Source organism: Pholcus phalangioides, unplaced genomic scaffold, assembly GCF_987345545.1.
Source record: "Pholcus phalangioides strain wild (caught in Gottingen) unplaced genomic scaffold, Ppha-v1.0 ptg000003l_1, whole genome shotgun sequence".
NCBI lineage: Eukaryota > Metazoa > Arthropoda > Arachnida > Araneae > Pholcidae > Pholcus > Pholcus phalangioides.
In genome coordinates this window covers 39,089-60,317 of record NW_028301596.1, presented here as the reverse complement: position 1 = coordinate 60,317, position 21,229 = coordinate 39,089, and the positions used below count along the sequence as shown (strand labels likewise).

General features: G+C 36.2%; 1 protein-coding gene across 1 annotated transcript; it reads right to left on the bottom strand.

The window, feature by feature from the left end:
• Window positions 1-1,321: 1,321 nt before the first annotated feature.
• Window positions 1,322-18,118, bottom strand: LOC149087851 (mitochondrial import inner membrane translocase subunit TIM50-like). The gene is made up of 10 exons (XM_089242116.1): window positions 17,621-18,118; window positions 14,319-14,350; window positions 12,879-12,900; window positions 10,155-10,213; window positions 8,643-8,762; window positions 8,324-8,431; window positions 8,105-8,203; window positions 3,579-3,735; window positions 1,728-1,837; window positions 1,322-1,601 (listed from the first exon to the last, which is right to left on the bottom strand). The coding sequence occupies exons 1-10, from the start codon at window positions 18,024-18,026 to the stop codon at window positions 1,515-1,517; spliced, it is 1,200 nt and encodes a 399-aa protein (XP_089098242.1). The 5' UTR covers window positions 18,027-18,118; the 3' UTR covers window positions 1,322-1,514.
• Between the last annotated feature and the right edge of the window lie 3,111 nt (window positions 18,119-21,229).

The following is a 21,229-nucleotide window of genomic DNA, read 5'->3' as shown; positions in this document are numbered from 1 at the left end:
ATTCAAAACCATACTTGGAAGAACAAACAGCGCAGAGACGGCTTTCATTCTGAAAATCGAGAGCTAAGAGGGAAGGGCATGTTTTTTCGGGGGGGGGGGGGGGGGGTTAGAGAAATGAAATATAAGAGTATCTCAAAGAGACAGCAAAATTAGTAGTACCTAGGATGGTGAGAGCCTGCAGTCCATTTCTGCTAAGAGGGGCCGGGGCAACCACGCCCCCATGTAATTATAATATATATAAGTCCTGAATGAAACTTCATCTGCAAAAATAACCAAGTTCTACATGAATCATGCAGACTGGAATAAATTTCAATGTCACCAAAATCTTTCTGAAAGACCTGAAAACCACTAATTAGTTTGAATATGTCAATTCATAAAATAACGAGTTTGATTAAAAGTTTCTGATTATGTCGTTGTTATTATTTCACTTTTCCCACCAGTCACCTTTGTCAAGCTACCATTTTTACATACATTTTTTTCTGCGCTGAAGCTTTTTATGAGTAACAATTTCAATGAAATTTTAAAACTCAAAAAATATTGCTCTGTTTAATTGATCAACATATGATTTAATTCAAAAATGAGAAAAATGGTCCGAGGAGGATCATGGGCAAAAAAAAAGGTTGAAAAGCATTGATATAGCACACTCACCTGGGATGCAAGAGCAAGGTGGTTTGAATTCTAACAGAAGCTTATAAATTTTGCTCCCAAAAGCTCATTTCCACATAGTGCCACAGTAAAAAATGATTGCACAGTAAACTACACTATACACTGTAGGCACCTCCCCAAAAAAGTTTCATTTAACAATAAAGGTGAGAGAATTACCATTTTGGCAAAAAAGTATTGATTTTGGGAAAAACACTTTTTCAAATACATTTAGCTAACACTTCACAAATCTGGAGATGAATTTGCCAATGTATCAAATGAAGGTAATAATAATAATGTATGTAATAACAAGGTTACAGCAATCATGAGAGAAGACCGAACTTGGCCTCTGATGGAATTGAATATATTTCAGTTTATTTTTAAAAATTGGCAACCCCTTTGCTGAGGGAGAAATTTACTTTCATTTGGTATTTGCAGCATAACTGACCATCAGAAAAATGACATGTCACAAAATTTCAAAACGTTATATTTTAATATTTGTTTGATCTTAAAAGATCCTAAAACCAGAAAACACTTTTCTGCATTAGTTTATCACAAGGAATCATGTGTGTAATTATTGGGCGGTTGATAGTTAACACCCTGTATAATTTATTATAATATGTTATAACATCATGTTTTAACTACAAATAATGAAATACTGTTCTTTTATCCACTTACAGAATTTAGCAAAGTAACTCCTTTTATTTTATCGTTCTTTCATAGTATTTAATAGAGTGACTTGGTAAACACTTCTTCCCTTCTGTACACAGTTAATCTCAAAAATTGTCACAAAAGAAATGTTCCAATTTGAGAACAATTTTATACAATCCTGACACTTTTACAGCACGAATACGAATGAAGATAATCCTCTACTAGCGGGCTTGTAAACCCCTCAGTAGGCCTCCAACTAAAGTACTGCTTTTCCCTTGACTTTCTTTTATGCGCTTCTCTTCTTCCTCCTTTATTCAGAAAGATTAAACAATGAAGAAATTGATTATACACTGAGAAATCTGAACGTAGAGGAAAAAAAATATTTTTAGGAGATTACGCTCACAATCACATTCAAAAGGCATTCTGCAACCTACCCTCAATCGTTTCTTGTTTTCTTTAAAAGCATCAATTGGAGATTTATCATCGAATTGACTGTAGTATTCTAAAACTGTTCGAACATCCTGGACCTCACTAGTTCCTATTGCTATAAAGATAGAGAAAACAAAGCATAATTGCTTATATGCTCTGTCATGTTACTGACCGATTCATTTAAAGGTATTATGAGAAAACATACTTCAACAAATGAGAAATTTCACTGACATTTATTTTATTGTTAAACACTGTAACATTGAATGTTCAATTGCATCGGTGTTACATAGTATATGGGTTGTGCAATTACAACAAAGACAGAAATACTGCCAGATTTTTCTGACAAGGTGGAGGGGAAAAAAATAGAATGGCAGTATTGCTTAATTTGGTATTTTCTGTAGCAACACAGACTGTTGTCAGTCTGCAAGGGTGTTGAACCTTCTAGAGAATGTAGGCTACTTCATTGGTCTGAGAATGAGTCTCGGGTCACTTAAGTGCACTGTACCACAGGTCACAAGTTATCTATAAATATGCCATGGGTCACTTGGGTGCTCAAGAACTGTGCCACTGGTCACTCAAGTGATCTGTAGATATGCCTAGTTCATTTTTATTAAATTAGGCTTGAGGTCACAGGCCACATTTGTCTGCGGGCCATAGTTTGAGCATATATGGTGTAAGACATTTGTCTGCTGAGTGGAGAAAGATATTTAAACAGACAGACACAGATGTGATGAATACATCTAAGTAATCTGACTTCACAGGAAAGGTCATGTTGGCAGTATAGTTCAACATCTATGGACTGTTGTTGGAGTGACTCTCATAAAAAATTCCTCTGAGCAATTTTGAAGTTTTAAGTGCAGATGGGAGCACTAACTTCCCACATATACAGTATGACACTAGATATGAACACACGCTGTTAGGTAAATACTCACTTACCCCTGAAAGGGATGTGTGTAAAATATTCAAAGGACTGTCATCTATTTTCCAAATTGGAAGTGAAAGTTGACTATGCATAAGTTATACAGAACGCAATAATTTTTTTGTTTGCGGATCTGCCTACTCTCAGTAGTATAGAAACACTTTTCGAATGGGACAAAGCTCATATTCCTGGCTTAAAGTTGGAGAACCACCACTGTACAATAATCAGGGATCACATCCAAGGCCCTTACAATGACCACATAACCACACAGCAGCTGTTAGAGTGATTGCTCGTTCATGCCACAATCAATGCTGAGCATTACTGTGACATCATAGTCACATTTACATGAAAAGTAAATTCTACTGTCAAAAGATTGTCCTAATAGTCTTTGGCTGTTCTCAGAAATTTATTACTAATCTTTCTAATTGGTTGATTTCATTATTGAATTCCCAGCAACAACATTGAACGTTGAAAGACCAGATACAATCCGCTTCACATCTCAGGAAAATATGGAAGCATTCCCAAAGGATGAGTGTATCTAGAAATTTATCAATCTACAATGACAATTGATTTTATCTAGTGAGAAACCAAAATTTGAAGAGCCATCTTGATTATTCCATGTGATACTTCAAATGTCTGTGTATTAATATCAGTTGCTTTGAGCAGTTTTTGGGTACAATCAACTATCACCCTGTGTAAAGATATGGAATTATCGTGTCCGATGTGAAAGAGTAACAAATGGCTGCATATTCTTTTTACTCTTTCTGTGCTGGGCATGATTATTCCATGTCTTTACACAAAGTGATAGTTCAAATCTCTGTGTATTAATATCTATTGGAACGAGTAGTTTTTAAGCACACTAAACCATCAACACACACACACAAGTGGTTTTAGTTCAACCAACACTTATATAATAACTATGATATTTGATACTCACTCCTTAACATGTCAGCCAAATCATACAAGGACTTATCCTCATCTGATCCAGTCCATTTTTCAACCATTAGAGCATTTCTTGGTTGAAGTGAAAATGATTTTGGATTCCAGTCAACATATATGACCTTCGACAGATCTCGGTTGAGACAAGAAAGATCCTGATTGAAACAAAACAGAAAAGAAAAAATCAGTAAACAAAGTTAACAGGTACAAAACTAAATAAAAAATTCAAGATTACAAAATCAATTTTCATCATTAAAATAATTTCACAAGAGTGAGCTGTTGCTTGTAAATGATCATTTTCATAACTTCAAACATGAAAAAATTTAATTACTCTTGAGTATAAAAATAAATCAAGAATTATAATCAAACTTTCTTGTCATCCAGAAAGTTTTATAAAGGACGAATAAAGTCTAAAAGCACACACGCATGAGATGTAAGAATGAGAGTGCATGAAATAAAGATGCAATCATGGTTTCAAGCACATACATATACTTGAAATATGTACTTATCAGGGTTGGGCAAATCTCCAAACAGTTACATGCACAACTTAGAACCTCACATGTTTGTTCAGTGATCCGAATTCTGCAGACAAGTCATCATCTAGGAAGCTCTGGTATAGGTATATATTACTCGTACTGGAGACATTGTTAATTCACCGATCATTTTAAAATTTTTTGCTTTTCTTGCAAAACAATCATAAGCCAATAAGATTTATAGTATATATAATCTAGAGTCAGCCTTAGGAGTGTGAAACAGGTGCAGTTGCACCAGTTCCAGAATTTTTGTATGCCCCGCATCTTAAGGGAAAAGAAATGAAATTATGTACATCAAATACATTTTTTGTAGCAAACAATGTGTCTGAGCATCACAACTATGGAATTATTTTTTTCATAAATTCTGAATTTTTATCAATTCTGGAATTCATTCATTAATTCTGAAATTTTAACAATTTTGGAATTCTGAATTTTCATCAATTTTGGAATTTTTCCTTTCATTGATTAAAGAATTTCTTTGTTTCATTAATCTTGAGTTTTTGTGAGTTCTGAATTCTCATCAATTTTTAATTCTAAATTTTTGTCAATTTTGTTATAATAAGTTTTTGTCAATTCTGGAATTATAATTTTTTTTTATTTCTTTCATTAATTCTGTTTTTTCTAAATTCTGGAATTTTTTCTTACATTAATTCTGAATTTTCATTGGTGCTGGAATTGTTTCTTCCAATTAATTTTCTTATTTTTAATTCATTAATTCTAAATTTTAATTAGTTCTGACATAATTTATTTTGTTAAATTCTTAATTTTTATTAGTTTTTGACTACTAAAAAATTTTGAATTATTTCTTTCATCAATTTAAAATTTTCTTTAGTTCTGAATTTTCCTCTATTCAAAATTTTCTTAATTTTGGTGAAAATTTACATTGTATTGCTCCTATATTTTTAGTGTGGCTATTTTTTAACATTCCTGTATATCTATTGTAATATATAAATCTTAGGATGTCGATTCCTATCCCCCACAAAATATATATGATCGGAGCTAAGGGGCCCCGAAATTATGAAGATGCCTTTAGCCTCACTATTAGTTTTACATCTGGTAAGGGTGGCCCTTATCTAATCTAAGTATTTTTCCATAAATAACTGTCATTTATGCTTTGAGGCAGTTCTTTTATGAGTGAAAAGATCTAAACTATTCTGAGGAGCCGCTGATGAGCCATGTATTGAATGAGAGAGCCGCGGGCGACAAATGTTTGAGAACCACTGGTCTGCTGTAATCTCATTTATGTATTCTCTACTGCATTCTCTGTTTTGAAGCTGTTCATTATAACAGTCAGTTTTTATCTTTTATAGCGCTTATATCTTTTTATTTTGCTTTCAGAAGACAAACTTCATTGACAATGTTCAAGTTCAATAAATCTATTTTTATGGAAAAGTAGGTGACTTTGCCTAATACTACACAAAAATAAATCATCAACGAATAAGGCCAATACCAGGAAAGACTAAAAAATTCCTAATGCATTTCGACACGCTGTGGTGTCGTCTTCAGAGGATAAGAGTATCATGCTGACCGAGTTTCCCACTTGGACTAAGTACCAAATCTTCAATCTCGGTTGCTAAGCGGAATGAAAAAACAATACATCTATTCAAGTCAATTGTCATGGCAAGAATGAAGTGAAGCACCTGCGTGTAAGTCTTTTCAACAACCTGATTGGCTGCTTGTGAAATAGAGCTATCCGATAGGTCTATTCAAATTTTCTTTAAATTCCCGCTCGTAATGAACTTAAGTCATGGCCATGCGATCGGTGGTGTTGATTTACTGTCGTTTACTAATTTATTTTTGAAGGCCCAGATGTATGTGACTTCGTAGAAGTCTAAATCGGCCGTAGACTTCACTTTGTGAAAAACTCTCGCTTCCTGAAATTTGAATCTATAGCCCTCTTACCAGCAGTGAGCAGCAATGGTCGATTTTTAACATTCTTGACTTTTAACACAGCGAGCATGTTCATTTAATCCAGTTTTTATGAGTCTTCATGTTTGACCTATGTAGCCAAGCGGGCAATCACCACATGAAATGTAATAAATGCCTCATTGTTTATTCTGTGGTATAGCATCTTTAGGGGGGTTTGAAACAAAAGTTTTTAGTAAGCTCACCTATGGCTGTAAGGTTAAACTTTTTGAGAATCAGATTGATCTTAAGTGAGACTATTGGATCATATGGTATAACTACACTTTGATTGAGTGGCTTCTCAATAATATTTTCCAAAGGTGGTTTCTCTTGCTCGTTTCATGAATTTTCTACTCATTTCATCAACAATCTTGGTGTCGAACCTCCTGTTTTAGCAATTGCTCTGATGGTTTCAAGTTCACTGTCTAATGTGTTTCGATCTAAGCAGATGTTAAATGCTCTCGCAACATAAGTACAAAACGCTGAGAGTTTCTGATGCATGGAATGACAAGATCTAAAACAAGGTGGTAGTGAGACAGAGAAAGGCTTACAATAGACCGAGGAATGAAAATTTATTTTTGCTTCAATTCTATCAATTTTTTCAAATTCTGAATTCATGCATACGTTAACTTTTTCTTAAATCAGCCACATTGTGGAATTGCATTGCATTTTTTAAAAAATCTAAAGGAGAGGGAAATATATTAACAAAAATACAGCGATACCTCAGCTAACAAAGATAATTTGTTCATTAGCCGAAACATGATTTTCTATAGGTTTCTATAGAAATTTGCTTAATTTGCTCCAGGTACTGCACAAAATTTGAAAATAAGTCTTTTAAAAGGCTATACTGAATAGCTTCAAAACTAAGAATGCAGTAGAGAATACATAAATAAGAATACAGCAAACCAGTGGTTCTCAAACATTTGTCACTTGTGGCTCCCTCGTCCAATACATGGCTCATCAGCGCCTTCTCAGAATAGTTTAGTAGATCTTTTCCACTTATAAAAGAACCACTTCAAAGCATAAATAGGCACACAATGAATATCTCCCACTAGTCCTGTGATGGTCCTGAACAAAATTTGGCAATGCCCTTGGGAATCACGGTACACACACTTTGAGAAACATTGGAGCAGACTCTCACTAATCTGTCATATATCAGACCAGGTTGTGCCGGGTTACCGAAATCATAGCACTAAAAGGTTATTGACAAAAGTCCATCTAAATAGTATCACTTATTCACAGACAAGTTTTCATATTCTAAACTTGCAGAAAGTCTGCTTAAAAATGCCGAATTACTGGACAGGTTGGATTAGCACATGACTGGATTACAGAGTCTACTATATATAGGAAGATGAGATACTGAAGATTTTTTTATTTTACACAACATACATAACCAACACCAGCTCTGTTACACAGTTAACTCAACCCAATCAAGTTCATAGGTGTCCCCATCCATTTGTGATCTGGTCAGATCATTTCTGTATTTGATACATGCAGATGGAAAAAAAAAACTTCTAGAATGTCCAAAATGTTCAATTTTGTGCTAAGAGTCTCGCACTAAAAGAACACACTGATTTTTTTTTTCAATGAATTTTCTATAAGCTACATCTTTTATTTTACATGAAATGGTTAAAAAAAACTTCCAGAAAGAGAAGTGAAAGCACATCTGGAAAAAGATTCTGAGGTGAACAGGAGTTAATTGGGCTCGAGTGCTAGTAATTCTGATTATGACTGATGCTTAAATTTAGCTCCCAATGCAGCTGATTTATGTTATCACATGCATCTATACCAACAAAAATCTTTGTTAGACAAGGTAAAAAAAATCTTTGTTGGACAAGTTAAAAAAAATATTTGTTAGACAAGGTAAAAAAAATCTTTGTTAGACAAGGTAAAAAAAATCTTTGTTAGACAAGGTAAAAAAAATCTTTGTTAGACAAGGTAAAAAAAATCTTTGTTAGACATAAAATTCATAAGCCAAGGCGTACATTAGTGGAAAAATGTCACTTACATGGTAAGCAAAAAAGAAAAGAAAATGTTATTCTCAAATACATGCAAAGAGACCTACAGAAATAAAAAACTTACTCGCCTTCACATGATGACCATCCATATATCTGGTAGAATCCCTGAACAAACGATACATTATGTACCCATTAGGATCTAAAGAGTCTAGTATGGGATACGCAGTCTAAATAATAATGAAAAAAATAATAGCTGTCATTTTAATGAATCATAAAAAATGAGACATAAATTTGAAACACTCAAATAAGTAAATTTATTATGAAGTTTTATCGTTTATTATACTCACAAAACCTTGCTCAGCTGTGAATATAACCACTTCAAAAACAGGCGGTCCCACTTGTTGTAGAAAATAGTCCACTCCTGGCCTCTTCTTGAACCTCCAACCTGTTTTGTACTAAAATAATAAAGGCAATAATGTAATAATTTGAATACCTCAAATAGTATTTGAAAGGTGAAGTGAAACAGTTCCTCTGGGAATACTTTTCCTAAAGACAAAGAACTGTCGCACAATTTGATCGGTATCAAATTGTCTTTGTGAGATATTACCACAGTTGCACTGTCAAAAAATAAAAGAATGATTTATATAAGTTACAAAAAACTCATACAGTCCAATCAGGATGAACCAAGATATCAGTCATTTCAAGCACCAGTGTATATGGAGGCTGATAATAAGGATCTGTAAGAGGTTCGGGCAACAGTTTCTCTCTTGAAGGCTCCTTAATCATCTGTGAAATAGATAGAAGGAAAAAACACTAAGCACATCTAATTATATTCATACTAATAAGCATACAACACAAAAGATTAGACAGCAAATACAGTAGCCAATCAAAAAGTAGGCATGAATATCCATTATATTTGCATATTTACACCTTTTATTAGAGCCTGTTTTTAAAAATTTAATCAATAGAACCTTGACAGTTGATTTTTCTTTTCGCCCAACATGTACGATCAGGGTTCCCAGAAAAATATCTGCTCGATCATTTCCCTGACTCTTCCTGACCATAATTTAGAGAAATTTCCCTGACCAAAAAAGCATACATTGTAAAGGGCATATATAATCCAAAAATGTCCAAGATTACTCTAAATTATATAATTGTTTCTCTGTAATAAACCATTGAAAAGCACAGTACAAACAGAATTTTCAGATACTGCCCCCTTCCCTTCCGAAATCAAATTATTAATATAAGGAACTTGCATATGGCATTATATATAACAAATTATATTTTTCCCACGTTTCAACTGATAAGGCATTCTACCAAACTTTTTCTCAATAGGGGATCCAGAGGAAAATGCAAATAAAGATTGTTGCTGCTAAGGTTTTAATTTCTCTTCCAGAGGAGCTGAAAATAATAATCTCCTATGGGGGAGGGAAGTAAAGACGAACGACTGGAATATGAATTTATCCCCCATTTTTTCCTTCAGATTTTCCGAAAAAAATATAGAAATCAGTGTTAAAATTGCCAATTTTACTGTAGAAATACATAAATTTAGTGAGTTTTTCACCACATCAATAATTTAAAAAATTGTATTGAATTCTCAATTTTTGAAAGATTGAGTTGGCTTAGAGACACGAAGCCCAGAAAATTAAATATGAAGTAATTAGCCGGACCTACTTTTAAGTTGGATATCCATGCAATAACATTGATTTCAACTTTTTATTTACATCTTCTCAAGCATGAAAATGAATGTTTCCACATTGTCTTTTAATATTCAACTGCATAAATTCATATAGTTTAACATGTTTTAAAATTAATTATGGGTCCGTAAAGTACAACGAAGAAATTCAACAGCTTTAACTAAACATTTTTGAAGGCAGAAACAGGCAGGGGGAGGAATCGAAATACCTAGCGCCCCTTAAAAAAGGGAAAAAAATATTCATTTCCACGTTTCTTTAAATCTAGATTTATTTCATGAATTGCACAGGAAGTCGCCATATTGGTTAACTCAGACACGGTTTGTATGTCAAAGAAAGAGGGAGATATCACATGATCCAAAAAGCCTCATTGAAGAAAACCTGGGCAGCGTCAAGTATTATAGCTAGTAATACATAAAGTAACCCAATTTTAAAGTGAAGCATATTTGATCTTATCTGAATCATTTTATCATATCTGACTTACTTGATTGTAATCAATCACCTCCTTATACGATCTAAGTAAATAAGCTTTCCACAAAGGCACTGTAAAAAGCAAAAATAAATTCAAGTTGATATATTAGTATTTAAATGCATTTCATACATCTCTTCTATATATCGATACAATCAAACCCCATTAATAAGAATCAAAAAGGATCAATGAATTTTTATTGATTGGCCAGAACAAAATTGTTTTCCATTGAAAAAAAAAAATTGACATAGCTTTTAGTAATTTGTCTTGTTTCGTTTTATTTTTGTTTCAAAAAAATAGATTGCTGTTTGGTCTTCTTCTTTACCACAAACCAACTCTGGTCATATCACCATAGGGCAATTTCCTACCGATGGAGTCTGATGAGAAATGAAGGCAGCATCTATTGGTGGTTGCCCCAGGCTCAGTAGGTAAAGAACTTCTTTTCTCTATGTTCTGGATCGAACTTGTAGACCCTGGTGACAACCTTGATGGTGGAAAACGAGCATCTCTTACCACTTTTCTTCTTCTTCTTATAACCGTGCATATTCCTTTACAGAATTTCTAACAAATTGGTACCTGCCGAAATGTGCATGTAGCCTATGTGTTGTGACGTGAAGTTTGTTTCTTGTTAAATGGTTATGTATAGTGCTGCCATCTGCCATAAATTTTTCCAAATATGGGTGAAGTGTTGAATTGATTGAATAATTGTACTTTTGTAGGCCTATTGCTCTCTCTGGCGAGATTTTTTAATGGAGATATAGGCTCACATTTGCGCCAAGTTGGGAACCACAGAAAACTAACTTCGGCCGACCATCACACTGGGTTTGAACCTGGGTCCTTGAGATGCAAATCCATCACTATGACCACTCGACCACCACAGCGACCATCTCACCACTGCACCACTCGAGTGCTTGCTGCTTGTGACTGACACTGTGAGCAGAAAAGCACTTAAAAATTCCTGTATGGCCTCTCACATTTTATTTAGTATTCAAAAAAAATTTGATTAGATTTAATTCATTGCTAACAATGCCTTTTTTGGAATTTCACATACATTAACTGTAAAGTTAAGGTTCCCACAGAGTAACATTACAGTATCACAGTAGAACCTGAACTGATCGGTTTAAAGAAATTTCACCTCTGACATTTCGACCCTAGCATGTTTTGTCCCGATCATTCCGCTTCACCCGACCGTGTGATTGATCGTATGAGTGAACAAGTGTGTGACCATATGAATGACGAAGTGAGTGGGTGAATAACCAAGTGCGTGACCCCATAAGTGACATTTCAGCTGCAACATTTCGTCCCTTGAAAAATATGAGTAAGCTGCAAAAATGTGATTAACACATAGAATTTTTTTAATACAGTGAAATCACGATATAGGCCTAACAATACTTAATTGATTATGCACAATACAACAGAATCATACCATCACTAACTTGGTCACTGGCACACCCATACAGTCACTTATATGATCAATCACCCATTCACTTCACTTAGCAACTCATACGGTCACTCACCCACTCATATTGTCACTCTTACTCACTTGGTCACTCATTTGGTCAAGGCAGGCAAAATGTCAAGGGAGCGAAATGTAATAGGGACAAAATGTGTCAGAAGTGAAATTTCCGAATTCCAAACTGAGCAGGGCAGTCAGCCCAGAGTCACCATAGATATTGAGAACCTGAGTTAAGAGACAATACCTGAAAATGTGAAAAACAATCTATCAAGGGAAAATGGTATTTTATCTGATGATAGCTTTCCTCTGCATACAGTGAAAATATGTTTGTAAATCAAAATATGTTCACACTCAATGAAAACAGGCATATAAAAACAAACTCATCAGTGGTAATATGGTCATCTTCCATCATGAAGGTTACCACCACGGTCCTTGGGTTCGAATCCAGAGAAAGAACACTGAAAGCAAATTCATTACCTACCATAACAAGCCTGAGGTTACCACCGATAGATGGCACCTTCATTACCCATTCAACTCCACTGGTTCCAAATCACTGTATGGCGACATGACCCAAGTTTGTATGCAGTAAATTAATCCTCATTTAAGAAACCCTGGTATAGGTATGTATTAGTCTCACATATTGCAAGATATTGTTAGTTAATCAAAAGTCTTTTCTTTTAATTCTACAGTATGTCTATTTCCATGCTATGCTGATTCTTAAATTATTTGAGCCAACCTTGGCTTGCTGTGAACAACTACTCACCACCCAGTTTTTATTGAAGGTAATCATGTCGTCCTGTAAAAATTTCTGCCATGATCCAGGGTTTATAGCTGGCTATAAATATTCTTAAAACTATGTGCTTGGGTCTAAGTTGTCATTTATTAGCTGGGCATAATCAGGATGTGACAAATCCCAGGTGCCTGAGTGCCATGGCAACTAAAAAATTTATATTGTCGCCTACAATTTTCTATGTGTGGTTCCAAAATGGTTTCTGAGGGCAAGACAAAATTTACAGGCAACAGCCTTTATGTCAATGTGTGTGTGCGCCAACATGAAAAAAAGAGCAACAAATCCTAGAAAAGAAGAATAAAAAAATATTTTGAACCATTTTCCTTAGCGGGCGGGAAAGGATCCTAAAAGATATCTGGCTGGAGCTTATACAGGTTTTTCAATTTGTCAAGACCAGGGTTTGAGTACAAGAAATTATGGTAGACAATTACAATGACACATTTCAATAACCATTTATCGAGAATAAATTGATTTTGCTACGAAAATAACTCACTGTGGCTAAATTCGTCTTCAATCTGTAAAATAAAAATTGAAAAAAAAAATTAATATAGAATACACGAGTACAGCAACAAAAGCTTTTCATAATCACAATAAAATAAAACAGATAAGGTTATGGTGAAACCTTGCAGTGACAATACTCAATGTAACATAAATCTCTTTACAACAATATATTATGCAAATCTTAATCTTGGAATTGCCTTTAATTTAGTGTTTAATGCCTTGGCAGTGTCATGTATTTCAGTGACATATTTTTCATATATTTTCAGTCATACGTTTCACACGTTTTTGCTTAATTTTGTTCTTTGTATCAATATAAAGGTTAGAAAATGGTTATTTTGTTAAAAAGAGTTCTAACCCTTTAAGCAGTTTTTAAAACTTTTCTAATCCACATTTTATAACTGCCGCATTTGAAATTGCAAAACCTTCACAAATTACCACTTATTTTCAAGAAGAGTTATTTATTTTTATGATTGCGAGCTGATAACTGCTCTGCCTCCCCCAAACAAGAAAATTGACTCTGCCCATCGTTTTTATTTCTCTCACTATGATACAAAAAACCTGCCATGATGTGTATGGCTTTGAGAATTTTCTTTTTTCTTGGGGGGGAATCTTTTTTTATTATTTATACTGAGCGTAATTTCTTTCCTCTCTTCTCCCTTTTTCTTGCTCCTTCTGTCTCTTATCTAACCTTGAACAAGAGCTGAATCTGCCCACTGGCAGTTGATTGATTGGAGCTGGTGGGGGTGGAAAGCATGTTTTACTGTAAAAACATCAACACATTTTTAGAAGCCGAGATATTTCGAGATGGCTGAAATAAAGCAGATCAAGTTTGACGACATTGTCGGGTTAAATGCAATAACTACAGGGTTGGTAGTTTTTTGATGTATGACAGTTCTTGACAGTTTAAACTGTCATGTCAAAAACCTCAAATAGTGAATTTCATTGTATAAATTCCTATTGAAAATAAATGTACTGATTGCATGTAATGATTAAAATGGCAATATTATACCAGTAATGAATACTTAATCATTAAACAATTTTCTGCTCTCTTCAGAATAATTTTAAGCAATATTATTGCCATTATAATCTATTTTTCAAACAGATATGTGCATAGAATTTTTTTATTTTATACATACAATGTTGCTTTTTGTCATTATTGAGGGCTGATTCCATTATTGAATGTGACTTTTGAGGGGCTAGCTCATAAGCAGGAGCCACCATTTGTTGAAGGGATTGAGTCTATAGGGAAGGCATGGGACTGGAGGTGAATGAGAACGACATTCAAGAACCAGTGGAGGAACATGGCCGGGAGTTGACTGTAGATAAACTGGTGGATCTCTTTTGCATGCAACAGCAAGATTTAATGTTGACATTGCAAAATAAGATCCGACTTGAGAAAAAGATTCTGCTCTCAAAGAGTTTGAAAACTTACCGGATTTCCTTTTTCATCACGAGTAGGGGAACCTATAAGTAAATGAAAAAGCAAATTACATATTCCACCATTACTTATTTATTTTCTGATTAATCTTTGAAAATGGCCTAATTCAACGGTTCAACTATATATACATATAAATTAGTTTTATTTCAACCAATTTCATTTCATGACTACCAAATGACCATTTAAGAAGTGTCCATGCAACTTTACCCAAAAGGGGACAGGGCTGTCTCAAGAGCACCATAGCCCCCATCCCCACATCAAAAGGTGGCGAGAGGGTAACTTACCAATATACGCATACTATCTACTGGCGGCTATTTTTTTTAACACAAGTCCTGAGTTGGCTCTATTTGCTAGGGTGACCTTTGAAGACCGGACACACTCCCACTTCCTATCACAGAGAGATATCGAAGCGTTACCGAAGGATGGGTGTATCCAGCAAGTTTTATTATAAACAACAAAACATTGTTGCTTCAGACGAAGGCACAATGAGGCAACAAATAATAATATACATATAAAAACTATCATCAATCTGAAATCATATAACAGATAATAAAAATCTAAACAACAAACGCCACAATGGGCAATCAAAATTAGAAACAAGATTATAAGATGATGGCATAGTCCCTCCCATAAAGAATCTAACAATCGTCAGTTAATCAAATGATTGCCAATAATCTAAATCCATGGGTGGAGATACGGGAGGGATTGCCCCCCCCCCTCCCAGCATCAAAGGTGAAATTGACTGATCTAATGTATATATGAATTGACATCATCATCGTGCCCCCCCCCCCAGACTTCCAAGTATATCTCCACCTATGTCTAAATCTAATGACTGTCAATAATGAATATAAAATTTCACATCGCAGTGAATCAGCTAATCAGTCATCCATGTTTTTACATTGTCCAGCTTCTACATATCAGTTCGGTTGTCGGCATCAGTCTTCAGTAGTCATAAGTCCACCATCGTCTAGGCCGCAAGCTGTATATCCTTGCCTGACGGCTGCACTCTCACGAGGGCGGATATGTGACTTCAGTAACTCTTCTTTGTCTTGGTCGAAAGTCGTACTCCCTCACCTGACTGCTACACTCCCTTGATGGCACATACGTTGGGTCAGTGCCTCCTCTCGGTTCAAGTGCTCCTCTGGTTTTGTCGTGAAATTTATGCAAGTTCTGCTCCAGAAACCTAACAAGACCTATCAGACGGTGGAAGTTTGTAGGACTGTGAAACGTCCTTATCTTCCAGACTAATGTATGAGACTCTGGCATCTTACCAAAGTGGAACTGAGCCGTCTTTGGACACTGCATTGCATAATGCCAGAGAGATCCAGAAGATCCACAATTACAATGCTAGGTTGACCGGCAAGACAATAGCGACACCCAAAAATATTTGAAAATAGACAGAGACAGAAAAGCTTTTTGGATACTGAAGAAGAAATATCACTGAATATTTCAATGTTAGGCATGCACATGTTATTTTAAAAAAATTATGGGTTTTTTTTTCAATAATGTGTGAAATGGACGAAATGATGATAAATTATCTGTTATGGAAAAGCACATGCAGCAGTGCCAGGAAGGATTATGTCTGCAACCTGTCGTTTCGGCCCAATCAAAAATCTTGACGGCAGAGAGTTATACCGTAGGAATTTTTGCTAAAATTAGGGACGCTAAAGTGAACTAGATATATTGATCAAGGGTAGGCCTATTCAACATTGTTGCCTCAAGAAGAAAAGCCACTTCATTGATTTGAAAACATGTCGCAAGCCACTTGATTAAGTGATATGGAACAACACCTTTTGGGTGACAGGTTGCGTGATTTTGTAGAAAATGAACGATTGAGAATAATTAATTTCTTAAAATAATAATTTATTTACAACCCGAAACATGATTAGACAAAACAAAAATCTACGGGAGCAACATATTGCTCGCTTGATGGTCCGGTCGCGAATCTTGCGTGTGACAATAGAATGGCATCGGCTTTACATGTGCTGCCATTTATGAAACACAATACAAATCAAATCTCATTACAACCTTTACAAGTGATCTGTAAATGTACAATGGGTCACTAACTGCTCTGAAAATATATCAGTGATCTACAAATGTGCCGCGGGTTATTTGAGTGCTCTGTAAATGTGTTGCAGGACAGTCAAGTTATCTGGGAATGTGTCTTGGGCCGCTTGAGACCTGTAAATATTTCACGGGTAATACACAAATGATACAGGAATATGTAATGGTCTACTTTAGTGATGTAGAACTGCTACTAGTACAAAATACATGCACCTTGTCAATGTTCCTCTGTGAAATTTCTAACAAATGATAACATGATGGAATGTGCATGTATTTACCGTGAATCGAAAGTGAAGTTTGTTTCTGTGTAATGCTTGTTACATTGCTGTCATCCACTTTCCTGACTATAGGCCAAAGTGTAATGATTGAAGAACTGTGTTGTTTTAAGCCAGTTGGGGGTCTCCAAAACGGGGAGATTGGCACTGAATCACGCCTCCAAGTTCGGAGCCACAGAAAACCAATGTCACCAACCACCACTGTGATGCCGGTAGGGTTTGAACCTCGTCAGACGTGGATTTAAGGTGATGTGTTGGGAAGAGCTATTGTTCAGATTCGCCCTGTATTTCACACGACTGATAAATTTTTTTCTTGTTTTTTGGGTCTCGGGGGGAGTGATATCCCCCCCCCGATTTGGGCAAGAGATAAGGCAGATACCATCAGCTGCAAATACAACCGAATCGATATCTCCAGCTACAAATGAAGCTGAGGCAGACATTTTCATCAATGAATGGAGTAGAGGCAGACATTTTCATTTTCTTTCAAACTCAGCACAACTCAGGTCTATCACCATAGACCACTCCTACCCAGTGAGTTATGCCGGAAGTATAAGTGTGTGTACCTAATGGTCTGAGTGCATATGTTGTGTTGTGTCTGATTTTTCAGTGCTGCCATCTATATTTCTCAAAGAAAGAGGCATTTTTTTTCTCATCGTCCGCCTTCGCCACATATTTTTTCCCCTTGTCATCCCCCTGTATCACTTTTTTTTTTCTCTCATCATATCCCCTTCATCACGTATTTTTCTCGTCATCCCCCTTCATAGGACCCTATACAAAACCCATAGCTTTTAATGCACCCCACACCATCTCATCGCCCCTCGGGGGGTGGTAGTGAGGGGCGATTAATCGCTTTAAAAAGAAAAAAAACAATGTCAAATGACATCATCTGAATTAGACATGCATAATCAAACAAGAAATACGGACACGAATCGTTACCCCAGAATAAAATGAACTCACCCCATTCATAAACAACAACACCAACCATGGTGGTGAAGACGGCTCCAAAGGCGATGAAAGTGTATTTCATGGTCTTCATTCTGAAATCATCAGTCTTGGATGATTTCTTGGATGAATCGCCATCGCCGCCCGATGTTGACGACGACGTTGGACCCTTGGATGAAGATTCCGAGCTGCTGGGAAAGATCAAGCGTTCGCGGGAGGATGATTCACTGGCGTAATAACGTTCAGGCAGAAACAGCGATGGCGAAGGATGAAGCTTCTGGCAAGGTGGGATCAGAAATGTAGATGCTCTCAAGGCATTCCGGGTCGAATGGAAAGTATGAGCGAATCGGACAGAGCTTTTGGAAGCATTTATCTTATAAATGCGCTCCAAGTAATGCAGACCGCATCGGATTTTTGCCATAGCTCCCTGTCTTCTAACGACCAAAATCCAGTACTGCACGCAAACCCGGTCTGGGATTGTTTACAATTTTCACCTGCAGCATGATGATCACACGAAAGGAATGGACTCTCCGCCTGCAGAAAACAGATATCAAATAATTGCACAATCATCCGAATAGTGTTAGTTCTGTTCTGGTGAAGTGAGACCATTTTTTTTCGACAAATATCGAAAATCGTAAAATGTTCGGTTAGTCGCCCTCCAGTATATGCTCTTTAGGTTTTTTATGTCTAAAATATGAGGCTGCACCAATTTTGTTTTCGCTTGATTCCTGAATATTAATTTAACGTCTAAAAATTACCAATTTTAATACCATCTGTCAACAGTTTGAGGAAACATCATCGGGAAAAAATTAAACTGATTGTAGAGCAGCTGCTGCCATCTAATATTTATAAAAAAAAAAAAGAGAGAGAGAATAAAAATAGCATCTAGTATTATTTTTGAAAACTAGATGGAGAATGCTTCATGACGGAGAGATATTTTTCTCATTATGAAACTATATCGATCCTATTAGCCGTACAGCTTTTGGGAGAAACTACAGAATGTCACGACCTGTATCCAGGGCCGGACTTAGGGGGGGTGCGAAAGGTGCGGTCGCACCGGGCCGCAAAATTTCAGGGGCCGCAATTTTTCTAAACAAAACCCTTTCCTTTTTCAGCAGATGTTTCGGAAATTTTTTATTAAAATTTAATTTTTTTCCCATTCGAATTTTTTTCCATATTGATTGTGTGAAAGGAGGCTATCAGTTTAAAGCCCCTATACAGTAACATCATTTTTAGTGTTATCAGGCATGACTTATTACTTGGCTTATTTCAAAGAGGTAAAGAGTGTATGCAGGTGGTCACATTCTTTACCCCTGAAAAAAAGTCTGGCCTTTCTTTCTGCCATTAAAGAATAACAGAATTAACCAAGAAAAAAAAAATGCTTAGGGCAGCAAGTGAAAGTGAGCACCACAAAAGAAATCTAGTAACTTTTTCTCCTTGAAAACCTCCCCTCTCTTTATAGAGTTACTATCTGGTCTGTAGCATGGACATCTCTAGATGATGACTGCCCCGGAGCGAGGCAACTTCGACTGTCCTCCAGAGTGTTAATTGCGTGCTTTCCTGGGAACCTCTGAAGTGTCATGATCTAGGGAGGCCTCCTCTCTAGGGAGGCTTGAGAACTTCTTAGTTTCAGTCATAAACACTACCATCCGAATCAGGGGCGTCGGAAGTGTTTCGAATCTGTGGGTGCCCGTCTTGAGATTCATGTAGAAAAAATTGGATTTTTGAATCAATTCTGTGGGTGCTCGGACCCGTTCTACAAACTTCCGTGGGTGCTCCAGCACCCACAGCACCCCCGGCTCCGACGCCACTGATCCGAATCATTCTCTCATATATTCCGGAAGACGGATATATAATGTGTAAATTATAAATTTTGACAATTTTTACTACTGAACTCTCTTCCGAAAAAAAGGTAAGACGTTTCTCTCTCTGATTTTTTTTCTCAATTTGATTATCACCTAGTACAGTACCAACGTGAGATATTTTGTTTCATGAATAGTGAGTTCATGCATAGAAACTAAAGAGCACAAAGGTCAGAAAATTTAGGATGTAGGCTACGTTGCTTGCGGCGGGGCCTCCCTGATATTTTTCCTTCTTCCTGCAGCCCCGATAGTTCATTCTCTGATAAGACAATGTTTACCTACTATTAAATAAGTTATACAGTCGAATCCCATTATAACGAACTCCAGTAGACCATAAAAATCACTTCGTTATAAGGAAATTTCGTTACAAAGGAACTTCCAATTTTTAACATGCGCAAAAAAAAAAAAAATCGTTGTAGCGGAATTTGAGTCTAGGGAGAAAAATACTTATTTACGTTCTAGATATAATAAAAAGAATGAAGTTGAATTTTAAAAATAATACAAAGCAACTCAAATCAATTAAGCATTGAAGTTTTTTGCATAAGTTTTACCCGGGCTGGGATCTTTGGGAGGCCTCCTTGTCACATGTTTCACGGGTCCCATAGAAGAACAAAAATAGTTATCGGGTCCCCCCCGGCTGAAGTCCTGTCAGCCCCACCCGTGTGGGGTCCATGGCTGTTAGTCGTGGTGTTTCAGATGGATGTAGCCCATGCTAGAAAAGCAGAGGAAAATCAGAATTTTTTTTGCTTCTCTACATGCTTCACATCATATGACTCGCTCAGGCATTGGACTATATTGTATATGTATAGCTGACCGATGACTACTCCCAGAGGTCAACAGTTAACGTCATGACTCACCCAAGGCGGAGTAGAAGAAGACAGCTCCGTGGACCCAAATGTTGTTTTGATTTGGTTTTCACACCACAAATGCACTGCAAAAAACTATTTATTTTACAAACATATTTTTTAGTATTCCATTAAATTGGCTGGTAGGGTGCCGCAGCTGTCGCACACCCTAGACGGGAGTGCGACAGCTGCGGCGACACAGGACTCCGCACTTGGAGGAGTCCCGCATATGTGGGAATATAAAAAAAAGTTTTTTTCACTATAATACAACGAGGTAGTTATGTTTCAACTACAGAAACAATAGTAATTATTCCAAATAATACATCAGATAAAAGAGAATTATTCACAACTCGAAGGAGCCCTACAGATCGATCAGAGAGACTGCATAAAATATTTTGGAGGGGGCCGCAAAATTTTTTTTGCACCGGGCCACGAAATTCCTAAACCCGGCCCTGCCTGTATCAGGAACATATTCCATCAGGGCCTGGATGCGAATTCAGCAAGCACGCCACCATATACGTTGCTATGTAAAAACTTGGACGGCTTTGACCAGTGGTAAAAAAAATATCGTATATCGTGGATATATTGCCTTCTATGGTTTCGTAAAAGCTGTGGTTCCCAAGTTCGTGCCTCGAACTTAGAAAACATCATACTTCACTCCTAAATTGTAATATAGATGGCAGCATTAAAAATTCACACATAACACCCAGACGGTTAAATACGCACACTCACACTACCGGCACAACTCCATCGGTAGTAAATTGCCCATGGCGATAGACCAGTAGTTCCCAACCTTTTTCCTTTCCACAGGCCCTTTGATAGTGTTTTTTTAACTGTTAGAAAATTCAAGATTTTTTTTTTGTAATTGATTACATCAATTATCCAATAATTAATTTCTATGAACTCTTTTACTTATT